The sequence below is a fragment of the Triturus cristatus genome, chromosome 8 (assembly GCF_964204655.1).
Source record: "Triturus cristatus chromosome 8, aTriCri1.1, whole genome shotgun sequence".
Classification (NCBI taxonomy): domain Eukaryota; kingdom Metazoa; phylum Chordata; class Amphibia; order Caudata; family Salamandridae; genus Triturus; species Triturus cristatus.
Window position 1 is genome coordinate 890,529,447 of NC_140591.1, and position 25,850 is coordinate 890,555,296.

General features: G+C 48.1%; 1 protein-coding gene across 1 annotated transcript in view; it reads left to right on the top strand.

The window, feature by feature from the left end:
* Positions 1-25,850, top strand: part of POLA1 (DNA polymerase alpha 1, catalytic subunit) — a 2,011,520-nt gene that overhangs the window by 835,865 nt on the left and 1,149,805 nt on the right. Inside the window, exon 27 of the mRNA XM_085622423.1 lies at positions 23,786-23,818. Within this exon, the coding sequence (XP_085478549.1) occupies positions 23,786-23,818 (33 nt within the window). The remainder of the gene's footprint in view (positions 1-23,785; positions 23,819-25,850) is intronic.

The window sequence follows — 25,850 nt, forward strand, 5'->3', positions numbered from 1 at the left end:
CCTGGCGCCGCTGGCCCCCGCGCCGCAGGCCCCCCTTGGATCCAGGCCTGGATCCGGATCGGCACTGGTTGACTTAGTTATGCCTCCGCCGGTGCCACGTCCGACGGCACCACTACCGCGTTTGACGCCGGTTGGCCCCCCGGCCTCCAAGCCGACGTGGACACTGAGCCGGACCGGCATCGTCCGACGCCTGATCCGGTGCCGGATGGGGTTTTTATGCCCCTGTTCACTCCTGGGGTCCCTTTTCAACCACAATGGCACCCAGAGGATGAGGAGGCGGACTGGGAGGGGTCAAGTGACCCTTTAACTGACCAGTTGGACAGTGAACAGGACTGGAGAGAGGTGGGGGATGCTAGTGGTTTGGACACCTCCGCTGACCGTGGCATATTGTCTCCTCTTACACTGGCTACGGAGGAGGGAGCGTCATAAGCAGTGGTGTTGCGTAGGGCGGCTGAGGCTCTCAACCTCGAGCTTCCTACGGTGGCGGTCAGGACTAACCTCCTGACTGAGGTGCTTCAACTGGCTGCGAGCTCTTCGGATCCCCTGTTGCCGTTTAATGAGGCCCCCACAGACATCCTTTTGGGCATGTGGTCCAGGCCCAACACAGGGGCTCCCGTGGACAGGAGGATTGCCCGCCGCCAGCTCCAGGAGACACCACTTTCCTCTCCCAATATCCCACCCCAAAGAGCTTGGTAGTTCAATCTTCCACTTCCAAAACCGCCTTCTCTACCGCTCCACCGGAAAAGGGAATCCAAGAAGCTGGACCACCTTGGCAAGAAAATGTTCGCCAGCTTAGGACTGCAGTCCGTAAACGCCGCATGTCTCTTGGGGTGTTATTCGCACTCAGTGTGGTTTACGGTGGCGCAAGTGCTGCCTCAGTGTCCATAGGAGGCCCGGGCAGTGCTCTCCCAGGCTGTTGCCGCCTGGAGGGATGCAGCAAAGTTTACGATACGTTGTGGGCTGAACACCACCGACTCTCTGGGCAGGACCATTTCAACGTCTGTAGCGCTTCATCGCTATGCCTGGATGAGGTCCACTGGCTTCAGGGGATGTCCAGAACACCCTTAATGGACATGACCTTTGATGGCCGTCGCCTTTTTGGCGAGAAAGCAGACAACGCCCTAGAGCGCTTCAAGGACTCAGGGGCTACGGCCAAGTCCTTGGGCCTCTCCACCCATCCGGCGCAGTCTGCTTTTCACCTTTTGTGGCTACGGAAGGGTTGCCTCGCTACGTCCCACCCAGAGCCACAGGCCGCAGCAAGTTACCCAACCTTTGCGCGGTCGGGGACGTGGAAACTGTCGTGGTTCCGGGGGCCAGCGGGCGGGCCAGTCCACCAACCCCCCCTCTGCAGCAGCCTTCAAACCCTCCTACTCCGACCTTGCAGGCACATCAAATTCCAGTGGGCAGCAGGATTCGATCATCTCCCCCACTGGCGCACCATCACATCGGACAGGTGGGTTTTGCAAATAGTCCGAAGGGGGACCCCCCCCCTTTCCCCTTCAAGACTACCCCTCCAGCAATGCCACCGCAATACCACCGCATGTCGGAGGATCATCTGGCCCTTCTCCAGCAGGAATTTACGGCTCTCTAGGCCAAGGGAGCCATCGAGCGCGTTCCTGTCCAAGAAGTAGGTCGTGGTTGTTACTCCCACTTCTTTCTGGTCCCCAAGAAGGACAAGGGTCTGCGTCCTATCTTGGACCTCAGGGACGTCAATTGCTTCCTCCAGAAGGAGAAGATCAAGATGTTGACGCTTGCTCGACCTGGAAGACTAGATGGTAGCGTTGGACATGCAGGATGCTTATTTTCAAATCCCCGTCCTCCTGGCCCACCGGCGTAAGCTACGGTTCATGGTAGGCCATGAGCACTTTTTAGTTTACTGTGCTCCCCTTTGGCCTTACCAGTGCCCCACGGGTGTTCACGAAAGTGATGGTGGTGGTCGCAGCTCATCTGCGCAGATCAGGGGGTTCAGTCTTCCCCTATCTCGACAACTGGCTGTTTAAGGCGGGCTCGCCCCAGGCTGTCGTCTCCCACCTCCAGACTACGGACAACCTCCTACATTCGCAGGGGTTCTCCATCAATATGCTGATGTCGCACCTGATTCCCTCTCAGAAGCTCCTCTTCATCGGAGCAGTTCTGGACACAACACGGTTTCGGGTCTATCCTCCCGAACAGCCAGTCTGGGATATTCAGGCTATGATTCCGATATTTCAACCTCTATCCCGGGTTTCGGTCAGAATGACCCTGAAGCTGCTGGGCCTCCTGACCTCCTGTTGGTTGATCATGCCAGGTGGCATATGTGGGCTCTGCAGTGGGACCTGAAGGTCCAGTGGGCGCAGCATCAGGGGAATCTGTGCGATTGCGTCCAGATCTCCGAGGGCACTGCACAACTGCAGTGGTGGCTCACGGACCAGAACTGGGTCAATGGCAGATCCCTCTCTCTTCCCCAACCAGAACACACTGTGGTGACGGAGGCATCTCTTCTGGGATGGGGCAGCTGCATGGGAGAGGCGGAGATCAGAGGCCTCTGGTCTCGGCGGAGTCCAGGGCTTCATATTAACCTTCTGGAGCTCTGGGCGAATCGTCGTGTACTGAAAGCATTCCTTCTCTCTGTCCGAGGAAGAGTAGTACAGGTGTTCACAGACAACACCACCGCCATGTAGTACTGCTACAAACAGGGCGGGGTGGGGTTGTTAACCCTATTTCAGGAGGCCCTCCGCCTCTGGACATGGCTGGAACATCAGGGCATATCCTTGATGGTTTAACACCTGGCAGGTTCTCTGAAAGCCAGGGTTGACGAACTCAGCCGCATGATGGATCACAAATGGCGTCTTCACTCGGAGGTGGCGCAAGGTCTTTCGACATTGGGGAGAACCCTGGTTAGTTCTATTTGCAACTGAAGAGAACATGCAATGTCAGCAATTCTGCATGCTGGAATTTCCAAGGCAGCACTCGCTCGGCGACGCTTTTCATCGCGAGTGGGGTTGAGGTCTGTTGTACGCCGTACCGCCTATACCACTTCTGCCCAGAGTACTGAAGATCAGGCGCGACCAAGCCCAAGTCATTCTTGTAGCATGAAGAGTATGGTATCCCGAGCTGCTCAACATGGCCATCGATCCTCCGATCACACTGCCTCTTCGGGAGGTGTGGTACTTTGAAATTTGGGACCGCGTGGGAGACAGGGCCCTACCCCTGTCTATTCCGGTATTAGCGAACCGCAAATGGTCAATGCGGTATGTACAAGTGCTTTATATAACGTTTTAGCGATAAATGCACTATGTATACGTTATTATACATTGACTTCGTGGGTTCCATCTTAGAGCGGTGGCCATCTTATGGTTGCCCTCACATAGGCTACATATTACGAGCAAATACGGGCCTTTAGAACACATGTGCCTTCCTTTGACTTCTCTGTGACCTGGGCAGCTTGGCTCCGCTGCCCCAGGTCAGTCCGGTCTCACGAGCTCCCCGTCCTACGGCCACCTGTGATTAGCATCAGGGTTTGACACACCATAAAGCCTTTTCATCCCACACAAGCCTCCGGCTAATCTCTTTCACACCTGACTCTTCCTGCTTTATGGCTTGTTTTCCAAACAGGAGATGCCCGTGTTTATTGGGGCCTATTGATATCTGATGTGGGATCTGAGCCTCGCTGGGTAAATAATTGTGGGCTGGCTTAACTGGAATGTGGGATGGTCATCATGACTCTGTTTTTTCGTTTGTAATGGATACATGTGAATGACCATACCATAAAACAAGGAATGTATGCCTGAAGCATGATATTTTGTATTTAAGGAGAAGCCCGTTTCTGTAACTTTAAGCAGTCTCCTGAGAACATACATTGTGTTTTTACTTCTCGGATACCTGTAATTGGTCTGCAGCCAATAAATCGATCTTTGACTTCACCTAGAAGACTCTGTGTTTCTGTAGGTCTGAAACAGGAGGAACCCGAAGTCTTAGGGTGTGTTCCCCTGCACCGCTGGGCTTTAAATTCCCAGTACTTCAGAGGATCTTCTGTCGCAGCAGATGGGGACGGTCCTCAACCCGAACCTGTCCAGTCTCCACCTCCTTGCGTGGATATTGAGCGGCAGTAGTTGACGTCTTTCGACCTGCTTCCCGAAGGCTGTGACGTAATGTTGGCAGCCAGGCGTCTCTCCACAAAGACTGTATACACCTGCCGGTGGAACAAATTTGTGGCATGGTGCACACCAAAGGCTGTGGATCCCCTTTTTGCCCCCTCTTTCTGAAGTTCTTTTGTTCCTTCTTTCTTGAGCCCAGCAGGGCTCTGCTCTGGGCACTATCAAGGGCTATCTTTCTGCCATTGCCTGCCTTCCTTCGGCTGCCAGATCAGCCTTCTCTTTAAGTCCCCGGTAGTTAACCGGGTCTTAAAAGGCTTAACACATCTATTTTTTCTCCAATTCCTTTCGGTATGCCTCAGTGGGACTTGAATCTTGTACTAACTTATTTTGTGTGTACGCTCCCTTTGTGCCGCGTCATAACTGTCCCTTACGTCTCTTGACTCTTAAGACTGCTTTCCTTGTAGCCATCACATCTGCTAGAAGGGTGAGTGAGCTCCAGTCTCCTTTCCTGTCTGTTCATCCGGACAAGGTGGTTCTCCAGACCCGTCCATCCTTCGTTCCTAAGGTGGTCACTTCCTTCCACATCGGGCAGACCATTACTTTGCACACCTCCTTTCCGCATCCTACAGAGGAAGAGAGGCTCCACCGTCTGGACCCAAAACGTGCGTTCTCCTATCTGGATCGTACAAAACAGTTCCGGGTGGATGATCAACTTTTTGTTGGCTACGTGGGCGCAAAGAAGGGACGGGCCGCACTCAAACGCACCATTTCTCGATGGGTCGTTTTGTGTATTAAGGCTTGTTATTCTCTGGATAAAAAGGAGCCTCCAGTCGGCCTACGTGCTCATTCCACCAGGGTGACGGCAGCCATTTCTGCCTTGCGAAGAGGAGTTCCTCTGAATGACATTTGTCAGGCGGCCCGTGGGCATCGCTGCACACGTTCAGCAAACACTACTGCCTGGACAGCCAAGCCTGGAGAGATGGCTTCTTTGGCCGTTCCGTTCTCCAGGACTTTCTGGTGTGATCTTGGTTCGCAGACCCACCACCCGAGTTGGTGCTGGGGGATCTATTCTAAGGTAAGGAATCTATAACTAACGTGTTTCTTTCTGATGCACAAGTTACTCACCTTCAGTAACGATATGTCTGTAGGAAACATTAGTTAGTTGTAGATTCCTTACCACCCCACCCATCCTCCCCGTTCTGCGAACTAATTCCTAGGGTTAAAGACATCCTTTCAGGACCCTTGTTTTGTACACCAGTGGTCAGTGTCTTGTATGGCTCTGCGTTTCTGTCGCGGAAAGTCGTGTACAGAACTGACGCCGTCACACGAGGGCACACAAGTAGCTGCCGCAACGTCATCCCGGCGACCACGACAACGGACGCGGAGCTGACTGACGCCACCTTCCGCCGCGCAGAGGGACTGCTGACGAAAAAACTTTACGGATCCAGTCCGCCTGGGGGTAATTCTAAGGTAAGGAATCTATAACTAACTAATGTTTCTTACAGACATATCGTTACCGAAGGTAATTAACTTGTGCTTCAGTCGCAGTATAGCATGAGAAACCGCACTTTGCACGACCTGATTTATTGGTGCGTAAAGCCGGAAGGTTACATTTATTGAACCCAGGCAACGGCGTATTCTCCATGTTTTTTGAAACATTAAAATTTCAAAAGTGTTTCAAAATGAGATAGTATCTGGATCGGCCAACAAGTTGACTAGCCCATGCACATTCCAAGAGAAAATTCTCAGTTGTTAAACTTTACCATTTGCAACAGGCAGGGTTAATTTCTCGTCTCCTAGATGCACATTTGAAAGGGTTGCTGGAAGCCATGTCCAATCCTCAAGTTGCATTTTGTTTATGGGTAACAATTCACAGGTGCCCATTCCTTTGAGTGTATTAGTAATTAGCAGACCTGTATTACAAAATGATTCATTCGGTGGGCAAGTTGCACCTCTGAGCAGCGGGATGAACTTTCTGCTTTTAACCTTAACTTTCCTTTTCCACTATTGGGACTGGTGCCTCTAAATTAGAGGGGTATTTTAAAGGGGTACAGTTTTTAACCTCAATGCCCCATACCATAAAATAAGAACTTAAATCTAAGATTTTATTTACTGTTTCATTAGTTCTCCAGGTTGTTATGGCGAGCTCACAGGATGAATTAAGGTGTATTTGTTTAATCTGAACAGTAAGAAGATCGGTAGTTTTAATGGATGATAAATCTGGGATATTTGAAATAAATTTTACGATTGAGCTCAGTTTAAGACTATCTTGAATGCTCCTTGATTCATATAGCGGGTGAAATACTAATTTCACATTATTAGAAGTTTTGTTTACCGGCATAACCCTTAGAGATGTTGTTGTGCTTAGTTTGCCATCATTGACTAAGTAGTGATTTGATGATATCCAGAAAGTGATGCACTTTGAGTGATACTAGGCCTTATTCCGTTGGCTCTACAGGTTCCATGCATGGTCTGAATTGTATGATTTTGAGGCAAAGGCGAAGCCTCATTGTTTACAGTTGCTTTTGTCCTTGATTGTTGATAACTTTTTCTCTATTAGTATTTTCAGGACTCTGCTTGCTCTCACTCCGATTCAGCGACCTGCTATCATTTTTCTTAAAGCCTGACACATTATTTGAATCCACAATATCAATAGGCACCATAACGGAAGCGGTCACACTCTAATGTACTACCCCTTAGAGGGTGCTGTACCTCCTTTTACTTTGGGATTCATATAGTTTATCTCAGTAGAATCAAACGGAGCTTCTGCACCCTTAAGGGAGCAATCCTGTCATTGTGACTTCTAAGTATCTGGCTTAAAAATAGGATAACAGTCCCTGGGCTTGACCACTGAAACAGTGATTTTCTTGGCTTTATTCCGAGTATTACGCAGCCTTTTCCTAGCCCTTTTTGTCAACGGTAGCTTACTACTGAAACTATCAACAAAGGTTGTGGAATTGGTTACTCTCTATATTTACGTTTCCTAACAAAATAGGGCTTTCATCTTACAATTGAGGATCCCAAGCCTACTTCTGGCTTCCCAACATCACCGGCTAATGCTCTAATTATCATTGGAAACTTCTTGCTGAGACCTTTGGAACTTTGCGCTCACACTAGTTACTCCTAATCTTGACCTATTACAACAGGTTAGAAGTGGTTCTGGATTTGATTGCACAGCTAGTTTCATAATTTCTTCGATGAGGGACCCTGCTATAGTCAGAAGTTCAGACACTTTATCTAAAATATATGAATACTTGCATTTAAATTGCTGGTTATTAACATCGGCCTGGGCTCTTACCGCCAAGTTGGTTAGTTGTGTAATGTTGTATCTATACCTACTGCATAGACTGTTCAAATATTTGATAGCTGCACCTTTATATTGAGCTTGCTGGAGTGAAAATGTAAAGCTATTATTGCATCCATTGTGTTAAACAGATTTCGCCACTCTCCATTGTTATCTGTGCTTTGAGACACTTACACTAAAATAGGAACATCATATTTGGGCAAGATTGAGAGATCTGCAGGGTTCAAGGCGTTGGCTACTTGATCTAAGTTCTTTAGCCCCTGGTCAGAACCTCTAAGTTTAACCTTTAGTAGGATTAAAGTTTGAGAATCAGGAGCTTGTTCACAGTCCCATATTTCGGGGCTGAAGGGATTTATAAAATTTTTGCTGCTTGGTGACTGAGTTATGGATTCTCCTAGACTTTCAGACTTTCACATTCTTGGATATTGACCTGGGAGATCTAAGAAAACTATGATTAGATTGAATGTCACCCAAGCAAGTAACAGACATCACATTCACTTGAATCCCTAAAACAGTTAGTTACTGCCTGAGCTTTATCTTTGGCCTGTGAAGGATGAGTCCTTTGTGGTGGCAACGCGATTTGAGCTAAGGACTTGTTAAATTAATAAACCTCTGGAGTAGGCTCTATGTGGATTTGGGCTTTAGCAACTATTACATGAGTGCCCCCAATAGATGCTTTTAGACATAGAGTAGTAATATCAGCAGACTGTTGATAGTGCACTATCACATACAGTCTGGACTACGGCAGGTGTGAATAAAGAAACCCCATCCTCATATTGAGCTTTATCTGATTGTTTAAAATACTCTATAATACTAGCCTGAGAAAACGGAGTCCAAAAGGCGGTAACTGGATTAGGTACTGGATGTCGCCCCAGTATAAGCCAGCGATTCCACAGTTTCTGTCTCATTACTATGTAATATCCTTTTGAGAACGGGTTTGGATTTTCTTGGCAGTCTTCCACCTTTTTTGTGGCTGACTTGTAACAAAAGCTGTAGTGATCCCCTCGGGCGGCCTAACCTCATAATTTGCCTCAGGAGAGCAACAAGATATCACACCTCTCCAAATCTGTACTCTTACTATAGGCCTGCTGGAACACTTTCCTTTCTATAAATAGACCAAGACTGAGGGGTCTGAAGATAATGGAATAATTATCGGGTAACCAGAGCTCCGAACTCCAAGACTTCAGAAACTCTGTAAACTGGCTGCTGGATTGCTGCGCAACACTGCTGCGGTCTGGCCAGAGTTCGTCCGGAATTAGACTGTCCGGTGCACGGTGTAGCTCTGTACAGAAACCTCCGTGCTACTCCTCCACCGGCTGCCTACCACTCAGGCTCGGGTGATCTCAACGGCCTCAGGTGGCCCGGACCAGCAGGGCTAAATGGTGACTCTCAGCCCCGGCGTTGGATCGCCTCCAACTCTAGCTCCGCCTCTAGTGCGTTGTGCATACGTTGTGTGCGTTTGAGCCATGTTATTTTGTTGTATCTGTCTTTTGCTGGTTTAACAGAAGTCAGCATGGGTGCTATTAAAGTGCTGTAGTCAAAGACCCACTGCCTCACATAGTTGCAGAGTCCAAGAAACTTATGCATTCCTTTAAGAGTCTCTGGTTTGGTCATTTTTCAAATAGATGCTGCTCATTCAGGGGTCACTCGCCGATCAGAGGCTGACAGTTGCCCTAGATAGTGGACCTCCTCCTGACAGTACTGAACTTTGTCTTTCTCCACTTTTATAATTTCTCTCTGCGAGAGTGACCAGAAGGGACATGGTATCTTTTCTACACTGTTGTTCTGTGGGGCTGCAGACTAGCATAGCATCAAATACTGCAAGAGAGTACTGTCACACTGAAAGTTTGACATATCATTTTTCACCACCCAGCAGAAAATACTAGGGGATTAACAATACCCTTGAGGCAAATAAGAATACAAATACGGAGTTCCTCGATAGAACTCTGTCAAATAATGACTGTCTGGATGAAGAGGGATGCTGAAGAAGGCATCCTGAGGAATGCTTGTCAAAATAATGCAAGGGTTGGGAACAATTGGAAATTCTGGCATCACTACATTGTTCAGGGGGTGCAGACCTTGAACCATACGCCAAGTATTACCCTTCGATTTCTTACCTGGGTAAATCGGGGTATTACAAGGGGACACTCCGGGGTAGATTACTTCTTGCTTGATTAACGCCTGTATAGTGAGGGCAATGCCCTCATCTGCTTCTTTGGAGAGGGGATACTGCCTTACACTAGGTAGAATAGCATCTGCCTTTAATGTTGCTCTGAATGGGGTGGCGGTGCGGATAAGGCCTACATCATGAGGACCCATGGTCCACAGAGTATCTGGTACGTGGAAAAAATCTGCATCCCTGACTGAAACAAAGGTTCTACCTGGTGTGGGCATCCTTACTTTTATTACTGTCCCTAATGGAATATCATCCTGAAAAACTATAATAGTTTTCTTAGGGTCCTCATCAAACATCTGGTCATAAAGTATTTTCTTGACTGTGTTACCTGGCTCAATGAATATAATGCATGCCCATAGAGCGTGGTTATGATCACAGGCTGTCAAAGTGCCATAGGTCGGTGTTATTTCTAAGGCCTCTATTCGTAATATCAATTCGCTGTCGGGTATCCCAGAATCCTGCTTCTTCTGTCGGAAGAGGAACTCCTTAGGTAGCTGTCCCTCCCTAATAGCTCGGCTGCTTCTATTGTGTATATCGCTGTGGTTAATGCCTCTGTTAGTGGGTCGAGCTCTAATTTGGCCTCCAGTGGGAGAATGTACTGTTACAGCCATAATCCTGGAAGGAGGGACTCTGGGGGTAAAACAAATCATAATACCTGCAGGCTCAAAATGAATAATCATGTTTAATTTATCCATAAGATCGCTCCCCAATCAATTGGCTGGGGTGGCTGAAGAAAATAGTAATGTAAAAACAATTGATGGACAGAATGCAGAACAATGTCATACATTCACCCCAGCTCAGAGATCTGGGCCTAAATCAATCGTATTTTTGCTCCCCATGCCATTCCAGTTTGAATTCAGCCATAAGCAAATCAGTCTTGACCCTGCGCCCAATGGGAACAGTCCAGCCCGAACTGCCAGGCCAGGTCCTCCCTGGACTGGAAACGAGCATTCTAGGACCTGTTTCAGGGTTTCACCCCTCATCAGTCAGGATAGTTTGACTCCAGTGGCAAATAGTAAGCAGCCATTAATAAACCTCCTTCCCATCTCCATCTCCACCTGCTTAGTGAACGGAAACCTCATTAACGCCCCAGAAAATCCTTGTGTGTCCATTGATTTGTTGGAAATTGGGAGATCTACCTCTCGGGTGCAAGGTGGGGTTGCTCCTGTATCTATGAGGAACGCATAGCTCTTATTATTGATAGCTACTGTCACAGTGGGTTACTCATCTGGCCTGTGTGTCACTGACAATACTGGACACATGGGACTACTTTGTAGGCATCTTTGTTGTGTGTACACTCCCACATAATTTGTTTGGAAGGGGTTTCCTACTCTGTCACACCACCTTGTCCACTTTGGGGTGGAGTTGCCATTGGAGGTGCGTTCTGGTTTTGCTGTGGCTGCATTTGTTACATCTGAGGCATTACTGTGCTGTATATTTTGTTGTGGTGGCTGGGGTACATATATTATTTGTGGGGTATCCTGTGTCTGCATTACTGCATTCCCCAGCTGGTTGTAAACGACTGTCCTTCGACCTTGTTCATCCTGTGTCTTGGTCCTGCATTCATTAATAAAATTTAAAAACACAGATACAATTGACAAGCAATTGTATCTGTGTTTTTAAATTTTACCTTTTTTTAATAAAATTTTTGACTCTCATATTGAATGTTTCATTTTATATTTGATCCAATTATGTGCAACTAACGATTAGAATTGTTAATGTGAATTATTTTTATTGATTGTCACGTTTCTATATGAATGTTGTTTATAAAGATGTTTACCCCAATACATCAAATAACTGTGGATACATTACTGTAATACAGTTTGAGATATAGAAAAAGTTTTAAATAAAGTAACAATATACCCTATCTCTGTTGTGCTAAAGTCTCACAGACTTCTTGTCTTTGGTTCACTATACATTGGTTGGAATTTCATGATAGGAGACGTTTGAGTAAATCCAAAAGGGAAGTCTGTTAATTTTGAACGAGAGGCTCTGCTCATGCAGGGGCACCCTATCCCATAAAACCCAGCACCCTGCCTTCAGGATTAAGGCCTGCTGTAGGGGTGACTTATAAGTTTTAAGTGTAGTGACTATTAGCTTTAGTGAACCAATATCTAATGCAAGTGATGCAAGCACCATCTTACACAGGCTGCAGTAGCAGACCTAGAGTTACATTTTGTAGGGTCTTTCATGGGTGGCATAATACATGCTTCAGCCCATGGGAGGCCTCTGGGGTACCTACGTTCTTGGTACATGGTGTACCATTTACTAGGGACTGATAAGGGTACCCCAGTATCCAATCTGGAGTTTACCAAAGTACATGTATGTCAATTTAAGGGAGAAAGCAGATAGGCTGGGGTCCTGATTAGCAGGATCCCAGCCAGACTAGTCAAAAACAGACATCAAGCAAAAAAATGGGGGTAACCATAAGAAGCAGATCCTACTCCTACACTTGCCAACCCTGGCCTACTTATTGAATCTATTTCTCTTTCGCCCTGCTGAGGAATTAGGTGAGGTGCATTGATTAAGCCTTAAGAGACACAATGTCTGCCCTATCGGGATACACTTTCCTCAGCTGGTACCAGACTACTGTCCGGACCTAGTTAAATGGGGAACCATCACACTTGGTTTTAGTAAGGGTGACATTTCTCTTTGCAGCCTTATGGAAGACAGTGTCTGCCTCATCTCCTATAAGGGAGCTAAGTAGACTGTCCTGTATTGTCACGGTGAAGCCTGCAGCTTATTTTCCAAAGTTCTGAATGCCCTTCCCTGCTGCGTCTGTGAGTGGTGGTAACAGCTTTTAGAGGTTTTCCTTATTCATTTGTGGCTAGGGAACATGAGTTGCCCCAGGTCCCTTGTGTGTCAGGTGCATTTGGTATGCAGGGGTAAAGGGATTTTTGGGATTATGCTTTCTGGCATACTTTTGCCACATTTGTATACTCTGTCGCATAAAAGGATAGTCCCAGTCTGGATCCCCCTCTCTGTGGAGGATACAATCCTCTGCGTTTGCCATGTCACGTGGATCGAAGGATCCTTCTCTTGGCCTTGGGCTCATCTCTGGGCCTAGACCTTCAGTCCACCCTGCTAAATTGTCTGTGTAGGGTGTGAAGTTATACCAACTGTTTTCCCCTTGGACGACTATCTCATTGGGAGTATGGTCATTGACACATGGAGCCGATTGAACACTCATCTGTTGTATCGGCCTGTCATGTAGGATCAATCCCCCAGTAACCTCATAATATCCCATTCTGGTATATTGCTGACAATGTGTTCTCCGTAACCGTAACTGCTTGAGGTCTGTCACTCTGGGTCTCCTAAATATTGGAGAAAGTGCCCAGCTATCCTTCTCTACTGGTTTTATATAAACATATTAGTTTGGCTGGGTGACCCCCATTTATACGGTCATGGTTGATGAGGGGACTCCTTTGGGTACTATTGTTGAAAGTGGGATGTCTAGCCTCTGGTGATTGAAGTATTTGACCCTTGTAACCTATGTGCCTCTATATTGATTCTAGTCTTAAAGCCATTCTCCCAAAACTTCCCTGAATGCTTCCTGATATATTATCGCAATGTCCTCCTCTCTCGTGTCCCTCCCATCTCTTCTGTTTTCACTTTGTAACAACCATTTCTGAATGCTTTCTGGTGGAACTACAAGGCTTCCCTTCTCCCTCTGCCAAGGTGGCAAATTATCCTCAGTCTTTTTAGGGTTATCATCTTTTTCTCGAGGTACTGGCCATACTAATGGCCCTATCTGCATAATCATTTCACCTTGCATCATCTGCATCTCTGTTGTGGGGTGGCCACCTGCTCCTTGACTACCCTCCCTGTTACGTCTTTTTTGTGCAAATGTGTGACATTGCTGATGAGACCAGTGACTGGTCATCACTGTCCTCTGGACCCTGCCCTCCATCTCTGACCTCCTGGGGAGAAACCTGATCTAAATGTAGCGTGAACTTTGCTTTCAATTGTTCTGATAGTTGTTGGTCTCCCACCCTTGTTTGTTATTTGGGAGTACCTGTGTGTTTTTGCTGTGGTATCTGTAGGGCAACACTAGTGGTCCCTCCTGAGATGGTGGGTGGGTCAAAACTTCAGGATTCTCAAATCCCACTGCAGCTTCCTGTAACTGTGCTAGTCGATGAATGACGAGTACTTTGGTAGTTACTTGTAGGGTCATGGAGGTGCGAGAGCAGACTTGGGTACAAGATCTGCCAGTATTTTAAGAGTCTTTAGGCTTCTCACAAAAGACTTGCCACAAGGCTAAGGTGGTCTCTCGCTTCTGCAACTTAACTCCTGTATATTTGCTTTTGAGATGCATGCCAGTATGTTCTAATATCTTATCGGAAATTCCTTTGTTTGGCCAGGGGCATGTGTCTCTCTGGGTAGCATTAAACTATTCTTTACAATGTTTCTGTAACCTTTTCTCAGGAAAGGTCTTTTGTATGTGCTCTAGGGGAGTCTCTAGTTTCCCCCCCCCCCTATTCCTGGCAACTTTTGTAGTGTGGCTTTGTTTGTTAACTGGATAGTTGACCTATTTAAAACTTCCTTTCCTCAATTTTTACACTGACCCCCACAACATAAGGAATCTGTTTTCCCTTCATATAGTGGCAATGTCAACTTATTCCTTAGTTATGTTATGGGTCATAAATAACATTACCCTGCGGTCATGTTTCTGTTTACATGTATATACATATATTTATCATCAATATGTTATTACCCCAGATATAAGTGCTGTTCTAATTATTTCTAAATCTGTTACAATCCCTTGCCCTAAACAACACACCAGGTTGGCAGTATTTGGTAATTTCCCTCCGTAATCATGAGGGTATTACTTCATTCCTTGGACCTCATAGGGTGAAGAATGACTGCCAGAATTAAGGTCCAGCATCTGTTGACTTGAGTGTTCTGTTCTTATTTAGCAGTAAAGTTTAATGACATCTGACTGACATGGGACGACCGAAAAGCCGAACACAATTGGATTTCCAATTTTGACTCTCCTACAGTATCCGGACCACTTCCAACGTTGCTTTGGGATTAACTGTCTACTGGCTATACATTTTGTTTAACTAATATTGTGCGATATTCGTACACAATCTTGCATGCGATTACATTATTACATTTCATCCTCATTTACCATTGCCAAAGAGAAAAGTCATATAATAGACAAACATGGAACGGAGTCCGCATGGTCCTCACCTTAAAGACGGCAACTCTGGGTCCTACCCGCCTCCGTGACTAGGCAGAACTTTAGAGACCACGGTGTCTGCTTACCTTGTCATGAATGCACAATAGTCTATGCAGCAGAGGCGGGGGTAGGCGGTATTACGATGGCAGTAGTCAGGTGAGTACCAATGGGACTCCTGGCTGGCTCGCCAAATGTTGGGGGGGAATTGAAATGGGGAGGCAAGACATCCTTGTCAAAGTAAAAGTAGGCTTAATCACAATAGCCAGGAGATCAGTCACCTCCGTAGAGCTGAAAAGCTGACCTCAAAATACTGCTTGCAGGCAGCCCTTTATATGCTCACAAAAATGCTGATTATCTTAAAGTAATAAGTCAAGAAATATACGAGTTAATATACTTTCACATAAACATCACTGGTGTCCTTAAACTCGACTTCCCTCCTCTTGGTTCCCCTTATCATAATCCTAACAGAGCTTTGAAACATTAACCTTCTTACCCTGAGTGTGTTAGTGTTTATTGCTCTGATCCCCAGACGACTTATCTGACTCTGTATACTCTTGACTAGAAGTACCTTTGACAACCTATTTCCCAAGTCACGTCTCTATTGACAGTGGGAATAGGATACATGTTTGTGCGCTGTGATCGTAAACTCTTCAAACCTTGTTAAACATGTTTTCCTATTTAACTAAAACTTGCTGATCTTGTTTTCTGCTTTCTAGTGAACTCTCACCTACTTTGCATCCTTTTGACGCTTAGGCTTCTGCAGCTCTTTAACTACGTATAGTTCTGCACCACTCTCTACTGATGTCTGTGGTGGTGAGATTTCTTCTCATTTTATACTTTCTTTAACATTGTGAAGGAGATGTTTTGCATTGATGTGATCATGGAGTTGAACATAGACTACGATTTCAATGATATTGGCAATGAATGATAGGTGATTGATAGGCGATTGATAGGCCAGTTGTTTGTGAGGTCATTGGGATCTAGTGTAAGTTTCTTTAGGAGTGGGAGGATCTGTCGGGTCTTGAGAGCTTGTGGAAGATGCCTTGTTTAATTGAGGCATTAACAATTTTAATAAGTTGTGAGATAGCCTCACCAGGGAGAGCTTTGATGAAGGACTATGGTAAGACATCTTCATAAGGAAGTGGCTTTGAGTGAATTGTTTGTTAGCCAGATCTTTAAGAAATAGGGATTTGAAGGCTGACCATTTGCAAGACTCTATGGTAAGGGGTGGGTGAATGAGATGAAGTAGACTTCGTATTGTCTGTCCTGTCCGTCCTGTCCGTTCTGTAAGTTTTCAGTGAAGAAAAAATTGATCGCATTGTACTTTTCTGTGGAGTGAGGATTAGGTGGGTCTGGCGGGGATTGATGCAGTGCTTGAACAGTGTTCTGCTTGTGCTGATGGACTCATTCATAGTGTAGTACTTTTGGCTGATGTAATGAGCTAGCTGTCTGTGTCTTGCATGGAGGGACTCAGGAGTTGAGTTTCTCTATCATGTTTTCCTGTCTGGCAGCAAGGCCTTTAAAATGTGATCTGCGGTAGTCACATCAATGGTAGACAGGCGACTTATGGTGCTACGTGATGACCTGGTTGTTTGGGGGGGGGGCAATACGGCTGTTGGGCGCTGTTCACCAGTTTGGCAATAGTTCTATGTTTAGGGTCGAATATAAGGGAAAAAAGGAGTCCTGCAATATCCTCCTTGACAATGTGATACACTCACACCGTTCTAACGCCGCCGTACCTCCGGGTTGACGGCAATGGGCTGTGTGCTTAATAACGAACTGCAAAGTACATCCTCCGCGGCCGGCCCGAAGGGTTGTAGGCTGTCAGCTGTGTATTGTGTGAGTTTGCAATAAAGGTCTTGTTTAAAAAAAAAAAATGTGATCTGCTGAAAGCTTTGACTGATACTTGGGTGCTATAATTGAGGCATGGATGTTCACATAGCGTTCCAAAATATTGTTGAAGTTGTTTAGAAACATGTTGGTGTCTAACTTGGAGTTGATACGGGTGGACATGAGTTCAAGCATTCGGTTATGTATAGAGAAATCCTTGAAGGATTTGAGGGGTTGGTTATCTCTTTTGTGTTGGCCTTGGTTTGTTGGTAGTACGCTGAGCAGAGATGAGGATGTCAATGTGGTCGATCCAGTTCAGGGATATGAGTGGTTTGATTTGGATTATTTGTGATATCTGAAAGAAACACGTTAGTTAGATTCCTCACCTTAGAATATCCCCAGGCATCAGGCTGGATCCGGAATGATTTTTCGTCAGCAATACCCCTTGCGCGTCGCTAGGCGTCTTCTGCGGCTCCGCGTCCGGGGTCGTGCGCCGGAATGACGTCGTCGGAGTACTTGGACGCCGCCCTCGCGCGCGGACGTCAGTTCTTCTTTTTTCCGCGCCAGACAGCCCCGATCCGGGAAGAGCTTACCCCTTTAGTCACTTTTTGACTAAAACTTTTTGAGACTCTTTTGTCTACTCGTCAACTCGAACTGGTGCCGGTAGGATGCCTGGTTTTAAAGCCTGTGACTCCTGTCACCGACTGATGTCGGTAACAGACCACCATCGCCGGTGCCTTTACTGCCTTGGGGCCGACCACGATGCGGAGTCGTGCCCTGACTGTCGGGCCTGGACCTCGAAAGCTAGGCGGGAGCGGTCCCGCAAGCTTCTCGAGCTCCGACACTCGGCTCTGCGCCGTTCACGGTCCCGGTCCAGGAGGAGGTCCAAGGACCGGTCGCGGAGCCGCAGCCACCACCACCGATCGTCGGGATCCAAGTCTTCGGGTAAGTCGAAGCATAGTAAGAAGTCCAAGAGACATCGCTCTTCGGACTCCCCTCGCCGGTCGCGCGACTTGTCGAGGGTCCAGGTGGTACCACCCCCGCGGCTCCGCCGGAGCCGCATCCGTCCCCATACCCGCCGGTCCCTGGGACTGACGCGACTCCGGTGGCGATCAGTGCCTTCCTCTCGGCCATGAGGGACCTGGCTCCGCTGTTGACGCCTTCGGGCCCCGCAGGCTCGACTGGGAGGCCTAGCGAGCCGGCAGCTCCGGCCCCGGCGCCGTCGTCTACTTCGGTCCCGACGCCGCAGGTCCCCGTGGGATCCAGGCCTGGATCTCAGTCGATGCCGGTCGACCTCACGACGCCTCCTCCGCCGGCGTCGACACCGGTTTCGCCCCTGGCGCCGTCTCCGGACGACGCTGTTCCCCAATGTAGCCCCGGTCCGGGCCTGGCGCCGGTGCGGCACCGTCTGGCGCCCCATCCGACGCTGATGGGTGACCATTTCATCTTCCGTCCGGCTCCGATCATTCCCCCTGTTTATCAGGAATCGGATGACGGTGGCGACTGGGAGGGGTCTGATGACCCTCTGGCCCGCCAGTTATCACAGGACTGGGCAGATGAGCTGGGGGATGCCAGTGGCCTAGACACCTCCCCTGACACTGGCTTCATCTCTCCTCTGACCGTGGCTTCGGAGGAAGGTGCTACCTTTTCTGTGGCGTTGCGTAAGGCGGCCGAAGCCCTCGGGCTGGAGCTACCTACTGTGGCCGTGAGGACTAACCTCCTCACTGAAGTGCTCCAACCGTCAGCAAGCTCCTCTGACCCTCTGCTGCCGTTTAGCGAAGCACTGATGGACGTTCCTAAGTGCACCTGGTCCAAGTCCTCCACAGTACCTCCTGTGGATCGGAACGTGGCCCGACGCCACCGCCCTGCACCGGGCGACCCCCAGTTTTCTGTCCCAACACCCCACCCCTGAGAGCCTGGTTATCCAGGCCTCTACTTCCCAGACCTCCTTCCCGTCCGCTCCCCAGGATCGGGAATCCAAGAGACTGGAGCAGTTTGGCAAAAAGCTGTTCTCCTCCCTTAGTTTAGGGCTGCGGTCGATTAACACCGCTTGTCTCTTGGACCGTTACTCCCACTCTCTGTGGGATACGGTGGAGGACGTGCTGTCCCTGTGCCCGGAGGAGGCCCGAACACGGCTCGCCCAGGCTCTTGCCGACGGGCGGGACGCACCACGGTATGCCATCCGATGTGGTTTAGACACGACGGACTCACTTGGCAGGGCAATGTCGTCCTTGGTGGCGCTTCGTCGTCACGCCTGGTTGCGGTCCACGTCTTTTTCCGGGGATGTCCAGAGCACCCTCATGGACATGCCCTTTGATGGCGATCGCCTCTTTGGCGACCATGCGGACAGTGCGCTGGAGCGCTTTAAGGACACCAGGGCTACGGCCAAGTCCTTGGGTCTCTCGTCCCCGCGCCCGCAAAACTTCTGCTTTTCGCCCCTTTCGTGGCCAAGGAAGGGGCGACCCCTCACGTCGGCCTATCCACAGGCTGCAGAACCATCCTCCACGCGGACGTGGATTCCGCCGAGGCGGTACAGAGGGTCAACGTGCCGGTCCATCCACATCCACCCCAGCAGCATCCGCCTCAAAGCCTTCCTATGCCGTGCTTTCAGGCCCATTCCATGCCAGTGGGTGGCAGAGTTCGCCATCACCTGCTCCACTGGCGTTCCATCACTTCGGACAGTTGGGTGCTGCAAATCGTCTGAAGGGGCTACTCCCTCCCCTTCGTGACGACCCCTCCAGCCATGCCACCGCAGTGCCACCGCATGTCGGGGGGATGACTTGAATCTTCTACGGGAGAAGTTGCGGCCCTCTTGGCCAAAGGGGCCGTCGAGCGCGTTCCTGGTCCTACTTTCTGGTTCCCAAGAAGGGCAAAGAGGGCCTACGCCCTATCTTGGACCTCAGGAGCGTCCACGCCTTCCTCCGGAAGGAGAGGTTCAAGATGCTCACCTTAGCTCAGGTTCTGGCTGCCCTAGACCCTGGAGACTGGATGGTAGCGTTGGACTTGCAGGATGCTTATTTTCACATCCCCGTCCTGCCGGCCCACCGGCGTTGCCTGCGGTTCACGGTGGGTCAGGAGCATTTTCAGTTTACTGTGCTCCCCTTCGGCCTCACCAGTGCCCCTCGGATGTTCACGAAAGTGATGGCGGTGGTCGCAGCTCATCTGTGCAGATCAGGGGTTCCAGTCTTCCCCTATCTCGATGACTGGCTGTTGAAGGCGGGCTCGCCCCAGCAAGCAGCCTCCCACCTTCAGACTACGGCCGTCCTCCTGCATTTGCTGGGGTTCTCCATCAACGTGCCGAAGTCGCATCTGAGTCCCTTCCAGAAGCTCCTTTTCATCGGGGCGGTTCTGGACTCGGCGCAGTTTCGGGCTTATCCTCCGGAGCTTCAGGTCCGGGATATTCAGGCTCTGATTCCCATCTTTCAGCCTCTATCCCGGGTTTCGGTCGGGTTGGTGCTGCGGCTTCTGGGTCTGATGGCCTCCTGCATCCTGTTAGTGCATCACGCCAGGTGGCGAATGCGGGCTCTGCAGTCGGACCTGAAGTTTCAGTGGGCCCAGCATTGGGGCAACCTGTCTGACCATGTTTTGATCTCGGAGGGCACCGCACAGCAGTTGCAGTGGTAGCTCACGAACCGCGATTGGGTCAGCGGCAGATCACTCTCCCTACCCCACCCGGTGCATGTAGTGGTGTCCCTCCTGGGATGGGGGGGCCACATGGGGGAGGCGGAGATCAGAGGACTCTGGTCTCCGGTGGAATCTCAGCTCCATATCATCCTTTTGGAGCTGAGAGCGATCCGACTTGCACTGAAGGCATTCCTTCCCGTTGTCCGGGGAAGTGTGGTGCAGGTGTTCACGGACAACACCACCACCATGTGGTATTGCAACAAACAGGGCGGGGTGGGTCGTGGACCCTTTGTCAGGAGGCTCTGCGCCTCTGGACATGGCTGGAACATCAGGGCATCACCCTGGTGGTTCAACATCTGGCGGGCTCTCTGAACGCCAGAGCAGACTAACTCAGCCGCCGGTGCATGATGGATCACGAATGACGTCTAAACTCTGACGTGGCGCAAGGCCTCTTTCGGCAGTGGGGAGAGCCTTGGTTAGATCTATTCGCCACCTAAGAGAGCGCGCAATGTCAGCAGTTCTGCGCGTTGGAGTTTCCAAGGCGGCACTCGCTCGGGGACGCTTTTCGCCGCAAGTGGAGTCATGGTCTGTTGTACGCCTTTCTGCCTATACCACTTCTGCCCAGAGTGCTGAAGAAGATCAGGCGCGACCGGGCCCAAGTCAACTTGGTGGCTCCGGATTGGGCACGAAGGTACTGGTATCCCGAGCTACTCAGTCAGTCAATCTATCCCCCGATACGACTGCCTCTTCAGGAGGACCTTCTGTAGCAGTAGCAGGGGACGGTCCTCCACCCGAACCTGTCCAGTCTCCACCTCCATGCGTGGAGATTGAGCGGCGACAGTTGATACCATTTGACTTGCCTCCTGAAGTCTGCGATATGATTCTGGCACCCAGGCATCACTCCACTAAAACGGTATACGCCTGTTGGTGGAACAAATTTGTGGCATGGTGCACAGCAAAGGCTGTGGATCCCCTTTCCGCCCCTCTTTCTGAGGTTCTTCTCTTCCTTCTTTCTTTGGCCCAGCAGGGCTCTGCTCTGGGCACTCTTAAAGGTTCTTTCTGCTATCTCTGCCTTCCTCCGGCTTCCTGATCAGCCTTCTCTTTTCAAATCCCCTGTTGTTTCTCGATTCCTTAAGGGCATTACTCACATGTTTCCTCCTGTCCCTTTCGTAATGCCTCAGTGGGATTTGAATCTTGTTTTGACATATCTGATGTGCGCTCCCTTTGAGCCACTTCATAATAGTCCTCTTCGTCTGTTGATGCTTAAGACTGCTTTCCTGGTAGCCATCACCTCTGCTAGAAGGGTGAGTGAGCTCCAGGCTCTCTCTTCTAAGCCTCCTTTCCTTTCTATCCATCCAGACAAGGTTGTGCTCCGCACTCGCCCTTCCTTCCTAAGGTTGTGACTACCTTTCACATTGGGCAGTCTGTTACGCTGCCCACCTTCTTTCCGCCTCCGCATCCCTCGAAAGAGCAATAGAGGCTCCACCGTCTGGACCCAAAACGTGCGCTCTCCTATCTGGACCGCACAAAGCAGTTCCGGGTGGACGACCAACTCTTCGTTGGCTACGTGGGCGCTAAGAAGGGGCGGGCGGTGCACAAGCGGACCATATATCGGTGGGTCATTTTGTGCATCAAAGCTTGTTACTCCTTAGCTAAAAAGGAACCTCCTGTTGGGCTGAGGGCCCATTCCACTCTGGCCAAGGCGGCGACGACTGCCTTGGGTCGGGGAGTCTCTCTGCAGGACATCTGTCAGGCAGCAACGTGGGCCTCGCTGCACACGTTTGCCAAGCATTATTGCCTGGACAGCCAAGTCCAGAGAGACGGCTTCTTTGGCCGTTCTGTTCTCCAGGACTTTCTGGTGTGATCTTGGTTCGCAGTCCCACCACTGGGGTTGGTATTGCTGGGGTATCTATTCGAAGGTGAGGAATCTAATTAACGTGTTTCTTTCAGATGAACAAGTTACTTACCTTCGGTAAGAAACATTAGTTAGTTGGATTCCTCACCGACTCACCCATCCTCCCCGTTCTGTGAACCGACATCTAGGGTTAGTTATCCTTTTCAGGGCCCTAGACTTTTTTGGCACCAGTGTCGGTCTCTTGCATGGCTCTGCGTTCCTGGCAAAGAAAGCTATGTACAAGAACTGACAGCGCGCGAGGGCGGCGTCTAAGTACTCCGACGTCATTCCGGCGCACGACGCCGACGACTGACACTGAGCCGCAGACGACGCCTAGCGACGCGCAAGGGGTATTGCTGACGAAAAATCTTTCCGGATCCAGCCTGACGCCTGGGGATATTCTACGGTGAGGAATCTAACTAATGTTTCTTACAGATACATCGTTACTGAAGGTAAGTAACTTGTTCGTTGAGAAGACAAGGTCAAGGATGTGGCCTTTGAAGTGTTTGTTTTGTGCCATGAATGTTGAGTGTATCTATGAAGTTGAAGAGGGTGTGTCCTTTTTTGGGGCTTGTGATGTCTGAGCGGTTGAAACCATTTAAGAGGGTGATTGTTGACATTTTGGATGACCGAGGTGGTGAGATCTAAAAATTCATTTGTAAAGTCTTGGTTTGCCCAAGAGACCTGCAGATGAGATTAAACTTAGTGGTTTAAGTTGCAGAGCGGCAAATGGCATTTCAGCAGCTCCAAGGAGTTCAGTTTTGCTTGCCTAGGGTGCTCTTCTAAGGGTATTTACGGATTACAATGAGGCTTCTCCTTTCTGATAAGCAGGGTACACATGATAGATTAAATAGCCATTGGGAAGAAGGATGTCTAGTATGGGCGTGAACCGTGTTTCTGTGATTAAGTGGGTGTCAAACTGGTTATAGAGTATAGCAGAGAAAACGTTGAGTATGAGTTGCAATGTGCATTCTGTAGGTTGTGGGTGTGTGGTAGTTGGTGGGATATGTATGAAGTTGGGTCTATCGGTTGTGTGAGTGCTATCTGAGCAGTGGCGGCTCCTCTGTTATGCCATCCTTTTGAGTGTTCTGTTTAATCTGCCCCAAATACTCATAAAAATGCCACAATTAGTTTAATTGTTAAGGTGTATTGTCTGTTTCGATTGTGCCTTTCCTGAATTTGATCATCTGTCTCCATAAACTGCTTCAAAAACTTTTATTCAACTACTTCTACTAATTTTTCTTAGGAAAGGAATTTATTTTGAACTTGCAGATTTTTGCTTTCGTAGAGATGTGGGTGTTAATGTATTTAGACAATTAAAATGTTTATTGAAGTTGCAACATAAAATCGACCTATCTACTCATTACAAGACGTGCAATCGCTTGTGGAATCTGTTCTCATTTTGTGTAGACTATTTCAATATATTAGCTTTGAATAAAACGTGTTTCTTGTCTACTTGTTTGACAATACACCAGTTATACTTTGTGTCGAAAATAGACCAAAATGCATGCAGGTATTTCACTCCAATTTGTAAATGCTTTTTTAAATCTAAAATGTTGTGTGGTTTTATTTTATTGTGAGCAACTAAGAAAGGTGGCCTTCTCCTGGAAGGAAAAATTAAGTGGTGTTGCAATCAGTGTCGCCATGACCGTCATTGTTGGCTCTAAATTACTTCCTTTTTGTCTTTTTTTTTTTTTAGATTCTGCTACATACTCGCGATATGGTACAGAAGGTAAGCAAGTTGCTTGTTTTCATGCACTACCAAAATGAGATAAAGGGAAGCAGACCACACCTGGTGAAGTTTCGGTATGGGAGTAAATAGCAACCCAAACACAGGAGAAAACATTTCTCCTTGGTTGCCTTGCGTAGCGGTGTAATCCTTTCTAATGGGTTTATAACTTCATTCTTTTCCCAAGGCAGATATGATGCCGCGCCGCTTGAAGTCGGTCTGCTGGTGTTTCTAGCAAATTAGCAGCAGTGCTAATTAGACTTTACTCTCAGTTGTGCGGTATTGTATAGGCTTTACTGTTGTGTTTATTATGATTGTTTTCCTGGCACCTTTCGTTTTCTTCTGAATGCTTTCCAGTGGGCGATACTGTGCTAAGTTTCAGTTTTAGGGAGAGGGAGGGGGATGTTGCTTCTGCTTTTCTACTACGGTTCCAGTTAACACTGAGAATTGGAAGGTAAAATTGTATTTTGGAAGTTAAAAGTAAAATGCAATTTTAAGGAGTATATAGGCAACTAATTGTCCGTGGTAGTAGTATTAGGCAGATAAAATGGCATTTCGTTTAAATACCCTGTGATTTTTGATAAACTATGTAATGTCGTAACTTTTTACCTTAATAAACCTCTTGATATCAAGCATTAACAAGTTTTCTCTTTATGGCCGCATGCAGAATCGATCTGTACTGAGTAGCACAACTGAATTGGTGGAAGCTCCGTGCTAGCTCCTGCACATCAGTTACTTAAGCTTTTAGGTCTGGCCTGGAGACAGCTTCAGTGGTTTGTGTGCCTCATGTTTCACATAAAATCATAATAAAAGTACATCATTTTATACGTGCTCGGTCACCTTTTTATACGTTGGTCGATTGAAGTGTCATTCATGTTTTGCTTCGTTCAGCATAGCATATACAATGAGGCAGTGGGTCAGCCCACTTCTGCCATTGGCTCTCACTGCAATTACAATGCTTGCACACTTTTTGCTTAAAGTACCCGCCTTAAGGGTCTGGTCATGTGGGTCAATCTCTCCTTTCATTTCATGTTTTTTCCCCATTTTTGTGCTGGGTTATTTTTGTGCAAAGGTGCATGCCACCCTTACATGGTGGCCTCTAATTTTTTTTATAACTCTTAAAACTTTTGTGGCAATAAATTAGTAGAAATTGCAGGCTTGTCATGGCCGGACTTTTTGGCTTTGTTATTGAGGACTATTGACCTAATTGTTAGGAGTACAACAGGCTGCAATGTGCTTATAGCCTTGACTTGTAATGACTTGCTAATAATTCTTATTTATAGCGGGTCGGGGCAGGGCGAAACATTACACTATAGCTCGAAGTCAGGGTTGGACTGGCTGTAGCGGGCACTGGGTGTTTACCCTGTGGGCCGAAAGGGTGGGGGCCAGTTTTGGACCGGTGGGGCCGTTTTTGTTTCAGGGAGCCAGTATCCCCTTTATACTTGGGTGGAATAATCTTAAACAACATTCTTGGAAAGAAGGGAATTCAGGCCTATTGTGTGATGTTGAGAACGCAAGTTTAGCAATAGAATTTAGTGAAGTAGAACCAAACTAGTAAAGTGAAGGGAAAAAAGTTTATATGAGCTACAAAAGCTTCTTTTTTTGGTTTTAATTGGTCTGGAAAATATTTTTATATATAGAATGACCACCTGTCTCATTTCCGGACTATTTTTTAAAATATCAAGCCCTTTAAGTGCTTTTATTAAGCTCAGATTTGTTCCTCCTACAGTAGGGTTTTGTGTGAAGTTGGCCTGATATATGATGTCACTAGTTCTAGTGTACACCTTGTATCAGTCCAAACAACCCTTATGGTGATTGGTTGTAAAGTCAACCTTATAGACCAGCTATCCTAGTGGTAGCATGGACAAGAGCAGTCTTAGGCTAAACTCTGTATGGCATGTGCAGCCAGCTGTTCTGCCATTATAGTCCCTTGAATACCAAATGAAAGGACACCACACCAAGTATATATAAAGTTAGAATGTATTTATTCTAGCATATACCCTCAGCACTCTTTATGAGGTCAGAGGGCTAAGTA